Genomic DNA, 6,796 nt, shown 5'->3' on the forward strand with positions numbered 1-6,796 from the left:
TTATATAAGGCTCCTGAAAGGTGTGCACACAATGACTTACAGTTTTTTTCAATTGCTTAAGCACGATTTCGAATAGAGGGCCCGGTTTTTCAAAACACTACACACAATAAGCACAACCATACTCACAATTAGCAGAACACCTCACATCCTTTGCAAAATGAAACACTCTTGTAAAAACTATACACTACTTTATAAAAATGATATTTTGTTACCATGAAAACACACACGTTTTCAGTTACACACTGCTGCGCTTAACCTAAAACACTTTTTGCAATTCTACTCCTCAGTTATTTGAGTAATATAAGTGAAGTACACAGAGAAAGTGCAAATATACAATACTAAAAATTCACCAAATACAACACAAGACCAATGCTGAAGAGTGATGAAAATATATAATAATAATAATAATAATAATAATAATAATAATAATAATAATAATAATAATAATAATAATAATAATAAATGTATTTATCTAAATCAGTCAAAATTTCAACAAAAGATGTCCATGCTACAACAGCACTGTGCATAACCCCCCCCCCCCCCCCCAAAAAAAAAGATACTATAAAAAATATGGGGGGAGGGGGAACTGACAAAAAAGCAAAGAAAATCCAGCAGGGAAAATATTAGGGGTTATCGCTTCGCCAAGCTGGAACAGGCCAGAGAATTTTGTCGACATCACAGGCGATATCTTAACGAGGGAAGAACCGCCGTGCATGTCGAATCCATCCTTGAATGGCTATGGCGTCAATTTGGTCACAGGCCTCCTCCATGGCCTCAATCAGGGGCACTTGAGCCTGGGGCTGCAAATCATACACCTTCCACCGCCACGTTGAGAAGAACTCCTCAATTGGATTGAGAAATGGAGAGTATGGTGGAAGGTATAGCACAGAAAAATTGAGGATTGTGCTGAAACCAGTTGTGGACCTGTGCAGAGCGGTGGAATGATACATTGTCCCAGATGACAATGTATTGCATCTGTTGTATTTGGTTCACTGTGAGGATGTTGTGCAGTTGGTCCAGAACTGTCAGAATGTGAGCTGTATTATAAGGGCTCATATTGGCATGACGGAGGAGGACCCCATTCTGTGTAATGGCAGCGCAGAGGGTGACGTTACCCCCCACGCTGTCCTGGGACGTTGATTATAGGCCTGTGGCCAATGATGTTTCTGCCTCTCCTTCTTGATTTTGTGAGGTTAAACCCTGCCTCATAGATGTAGATAAACTCGTGTGGGATTTCTTCAGCATCCATCGGTAAAACTCTCTGTTATACAGTGAAAGACAAGATTGTGTAGTTTAGCATGGATCTAATACACAGTAAATTTAGCTTGCAGTGTGTAACATCACAGTGCTAAAGTGAACAATACATACCTCCACATATGCATGCCGCAGTTGTTTGACCCTCTCCGAATTCCGCTCAAAAGGCACTCGATACAGTTGTTTTCATTTGAAGTTCTGATCACAGATGCCACTGTATATCTGCTAAGATTTGGCTGAACTCTCAGTCCAGCCTCCCTCAGCGTCAGTCCGTGGTTCACCACATGGTTAACTAATGTTGCCCAAATTTCATTTGATAAATTTGGTCCTCTCCTTCTTAGGGCATGTATTCCTGCTTCCGGTCTTCCTCTGCCTCGTCCTCTTCCTCTTCCTCTACCTCCACCTCGGCCTTGACCTCTGGCATGGCCTCTGCCTTCACCTCCTTCTCCTTCTCTTTGAATTCCTCCTCTCATTCTTACTCTTCCTCATCTTACTCGTTCCATTGTGGTAGAAGACAGGTGAACTCACCTGCTGCCTTTTTGTAGTGCTTGAACCTGATTGGTGTGTCTACAATTAAGCAATCATGTGTCGGTGCACCTGAGTGTTGTGTTTAACCAATTAGATAATGAGTGTGGTCATTCGAAAGTCAGTGTTTTGGAATTTGCAAGGAAGTGACATCATGATATGCATCTGTGTCTAATGTAAACAAGAGTGTTTAGTGTTTTGCGATTTATTGTGTGCAGTCATTTGCAAAAAGTGTGAAGCTGACATTGTGCTTATAGCTGTGCTAATCTGGTCCGGAGTTTTGCTCCTGGAGTGTAAGGTTTTTATAATTGTGTACGACTTTTGATTTTAGTGTTTATGCAATCCAAAAAAACTGTAATATAGAAAATCTAGTTTAAAGTAAAGATGCACACCAAACACCTTATTCTAAAATATGAACAATATGAGTTTGTGCAAAAACTACCAGTCACTGTATGCACGTGTATAGATTCAATACACAATTTATTGACATTTAAAGAAGAAACAAAGCATATAAAACAACAGCATTTAGTTTCAGTCTATTGTCCCTGCAATTAAACCAGAGGTGGGATGTGATTCTGACCTGATAAAGTGTCTTCACGGAAGGGAAGAGAACAAGAGATCATATGATAATGATGATAATGGACAAAGTCTTGAGGGATTGAAGGTTTAATTTCCTGAGACCAGTTCTTCAAAAGTTGCTGCTTTATATGATACATATTTTCGCTGTTTGTTCCATTAAACGCAAGCAAAAAAGTTTCAAAGCTTACTTTTTGAATGCATATACTGTGTGTGTGTGTGTGTGTGTGTGTGTGTGTGTGTGTGTGTGTGTGTGTGTGTGTGTGTGTGTGTGTGTGTAAAATGTCTAATGTAATTAACTTAATTTACTCTGGATATTCATTTTACATTTTTGCATGATTGTTTACAACATAATTCACAAAATTATAATAATAATAGACTAATTGAAACATCACCGACATTAAAGTGTGTAAAATAAAGTTTGTGTGTGCAGTCACACAAACACGCAGAATGCTTTTTCTTCCCTTTAAAAACACAATCCACTAAATTGTACAAAAATGAGGAATCTTCTTTTCCAGATAGTCTAGGTCAGAGGTCTTCAACGTTTTTCAGGCCAAGGACCCCTTGGCTGATAGTGAGACGGTGCAGGGACTCTTAAATTGGGCCAATAATAATGTGTGGCCTATAGGGCCAAGGTACATTGTAATGTGTAAACAATGCTAAGCCATTAAAATAATAATTGTTGACAGATTAATATATTTATAGAACATATTATTATTCTATATTGGCATTCTACATCAACATACATATTTGCTTATTAGATGTTGCATAATGTTCATGTGTATTTTTGGACATTTTAAATTTTGGAAGAATAAACGTTTGGGATCAGATCATTTTGGGGACCCCCATACTGTCACTCTGAGGACCCCCAGGGGTCTCAGACCCCCCGCTGAAGATCTGTGATCTAGGTTATATAAAGATTGGTAAACCAATATGCTACTTAACCATGTCAGTTAACAAACATTGACCTTGTGTCATTGTAACTAATTATAACGGATTTATCTATCCTGGATGGTGATTACACCCTCCTCCCAGCTGAACTGGTTCACCAGCACATCGTCTTCCTGTTTCATGGAGTTGAGCAGATACCTGACGCCAGCTTTCACACCGGTCTTCACCCCTGCGCCCAGGGCATAGCCCGCCACCCCGGCAGTCCCCCCTGTGGCGACCATGAGGGCGTCCGTGCCGAGGTCAACGGCGCTGAGGATGGCTCTCTCCTTGGCTGTTTCCGAGCAGTTGACTGAGGCATAATACACAGCTGTGCCGAGGTTGTAGAGGGTGCTGACTGCAGGGATCCACTCCACCACGCTGTACACTCGCTCCTCGCTTTTGTTGATGCATCTCCTCTGGGGGCTTCGCTTCATCCGTCGACTAAAAGTGGCGCGGGACAAAACGTCCTCCTCCGTGCTGCACTGACGGAGCCAACATTCAGACGATGTGGATTCAGAGGGAAGGACCCTGCTGCCTTTCTTAAACACTGCCTGGTACTTGCCGGGTTTGAGTGGTCCACCGCTGGTCACACCAGCACACAGGACTCCCAGTCTCTCACAGGTTCTCACAGCCTCCTCTAGATCAGCCGTGGCTCCTTCCACACCTGCTCCTGCCAATGTGGTTCCAGTCATCCTGGTCCAACCCTCACAATGCCCTCTCTGCTTGGGGGAACCTTCCCCCTCCACGGCCAGCTGCTGGATGTTAAACATCACAGCCTCGATATGGTGTCCCGCTCGATCCCTCCTCGACGGCGATGCTGCTGATGCAGGTGCAGGCGTTGATGCAGACTTGATCATCCTCCTCTCTATCAGACCCTCTACCTTCATCAGGAGCTCCTTTGTGTCCGCCACTCCCAGCAGGTCATACAGCTTGAGCACCAGGGTCTGTGCCTCCTGTGGGCAGCCTGCTACCACCAACACAGGCACCAAAGAGAGACCCAGGAGCTCCTGGGGGAACGTGGAGGACGACGGGTCGTCTACGGTGCTGGCAGACAGCAGTTCCTCACAGCTGACATTACCCTGAATGTGGAGATGATCTTGAATCTGCCCCTGAAGCTTCGCCCCGAGGACTGATATTATATTTTGGGCAGATCGAACTCTCTCCTCTTTTTGTGCAGGATCAGGTTTTTCTGCAGCTGGGTTCACAAGCTGGAGTTGGGATCCCAGGAGAGACCGATGATCGTGTCTGGCTGTCGCTCCCCCTTCATTGAAGTCATCTCCTGCAAGTGGAGTGTTTCTCAGCGCCAGAGGAGGAGGACGGACGCTGCACAGAGCCTGTTCATTCAGCAGGAGCTGGATCACGATCAGCCACTTCAACTTAGAGGACATCATTCCAGTCTTGTCAGAGCTTCCCCCCCAAAGCTATAAGTTTAAACACAGAAGAAAAGAATAAGAAAAACAACCCAACAACATAAAACATTAGTCCTCATTGTACATATTGTTAATCCAGCAAGTATTTTAGTCTTTCACAATCACGCAGATTCATTTTCTAGTTTTGGCTGGAGAAAAATCCCCTCATTCTGATATGTTCCTATAGTCACAAATCAGAATTTTAATCTTTAATTAAAAAATAATTAAAAAAAATAGCCCTAAGCAGCTCAAATATGGTAGGAGAAAACATTAAAAAAAAAATCTAGATTTTAAAACGTTTTAGCAAGAGCAACGCAACACATCCAAATTTGGATCGTCCACACTAAGCGTGTCAACTAAACATAGAAACAACTACTAAAAATAGAAATGTCCGCTCACAACTTCATTTCATTGCATCTTTTGATCCTGTGGCAGCTGTGTTCAGCACCTACCTCGATAACAATCAGATGTGGAGTCCAGAATGTAGTAGTGGGACCAAGATGGCTTCAGCCTGTAGGTTGCTTTTTGTGTTGCTTTTTTTCTCCCCATTTTCCCCCCTCAAATCACGCATAGCGCTCTTCTTTCTCTGTGCCTCCAATGAGAATCTCCTCCTTTACACAAGACATCCCACAGCCCTCCCTCGGTCTCATCTGTCTTTCAGCTGCCTCTTCTCTTTGGCCTCATTGCTCAACAGGGAGATCAGGGCTGGAATATTGATTCACGTGGGGAAAGTCCATGTGTTCTTAAGCGGTTTTGTTTGTTCGCCCTGCTATCCTCTCATCCCCCCTCCCCTCCCTCTCCCTCTGCTCTCTCTCTCAGTCGGTAGGTTTTTGTTTTTGACCCAAATACTTGAAAGAAATCTCCCCTCACGCCGTGAGCAGATTTATCTGTTACACAGTCAAGACAAGTGAGGAAAACAGGGGGGCTATCTGAGGTAAAACACTGAACCGATTCACAAAAATATGATTTGAAATACATATACAAAACTCCACTTCACCAAGAATAGCATCATTTTACCCTGGAGCAGGCAGTCCTATGAAAACCACATATCTAAAAAAAAAATGTTTTGTGGCCGTGCATTGTTCAGATAACCCAGTAGGTTTTTAGCTCAAGAAGTAGGTAGTAGGACACTTTTGAAGAAACATCACAGCCTCTGTGTGGCGCCCTGCTTGTTTCAAGCTTAAGAAAGGCCGTTTACAGTAAATCTAGAAACCTAAACACTGCCTTCTAGCCTTTTGGCAAGCAAACTGACCCAGGTTTTTGCCCAGCCTCTTTCTGGATGTTAAACAAAAGAGAGTAAATATTGGAAATACATTCAGATTGCAATTAGGTGGCCAGTAATGACTGATAATGTTGCTCCCTTACTGTTGGATTTGTAAAAAGGCAACTGCTTGTTACAAAATCTGCCATATCAACTTTATAAGGTTGATATGTTACCAGCTTGTTTCAAATTATGAAAAATGTGCATTATTTCTCATATCTTGTTGTGATATATGTATTAATTCTTGGTTTTATGACAAATTCTGATTTAAAGATCCGGTGTATCCTGTTTAGGAATTCCAATTGTACATGATATGCTTGATATGTGCTTGTTGGGTCAGTTACTGTATTTGTTGGTTCTTTTGGTCCTTAGTTCTGCTATTTTACAATCAAAACAGAAAAAACAGAAATATGAGAAGAGAAAGAAACCTATTGGACTGCAACTTTCCTAAATGTGTTGACTTCTGTCTCCATCTCACCACAATTTCCTATTTTCCTTTCTGTGGGTTCCTCTAAAATTAGAAAGGGGAAATATATCTTTCTCTACTGGATTTTTCGAGGGGGAGATGCTGCTCCGCCACTGTCCCCTGCTGGAGACGAGGGTCGAGATCGAACAGGGGAAGGAGGCCGAATCAGCAGCTGACCTCAGTTACTCTGAAGAAACAAAGTTGAAATCAATAACGTCATCAGGCTGAAGCAAACGTGACATAATGCATACAAGTTAAATGTGGAGTTGTTACCGGGTTCACTCCGGGAGTCTGGATTGAAGGAAGCAGACTTCATCAACTTAACATTCTACTTCCCAATCAAAAATCTTCTGATGTGATAAAAGGCTCCAGAAT

The 6,796-nt window shown here is 42.6% G+C and overlaps 1 protein-coding gene across 1 annotated transcript; it reads right to left on the bottom strand.

The window, feature by feature from the left end:
- Positions 1 to 2,953: 2,953 nt before the first annotated feature.
- Positions 2,954 to 5,462, bottom strand: apof (apolipoprotein F). The gene is made up of 2 exons (XM_084035250.1): positions 5,147 to 5,462; positions 2,954 to 4,706 (listed from the first exon to the last, which is right to left on the bottom strand). The coding sequence occupies exon 2, from the start codon at positions 4,674 to 4,676 to the stop codon at positions 3,354 to 3,356; it is 1,323 nt and encodes a 440-aa protein (XP_083891376.1). The 5' UTR covers positions 4,677 to 4,706; positions 5,147 to 5,462; the 3' UTR covers positions 2,954 to 3,353.
- Positions 5,463 to 6,796: the final 1,334 nt, after the last annotated feature.

Source organism: Eutrigla gurnardus, assembly GCF_963514095.1.
Source record: "Eutrigla gurnardus genome assembly, chromosome: 2".
Lineage (NCBI taxonomy): Eukaryota > Metazoa > Chordata > Actinopteri > Perciformes > Triglidae > Eutrigla > Eutrigla gurnardus.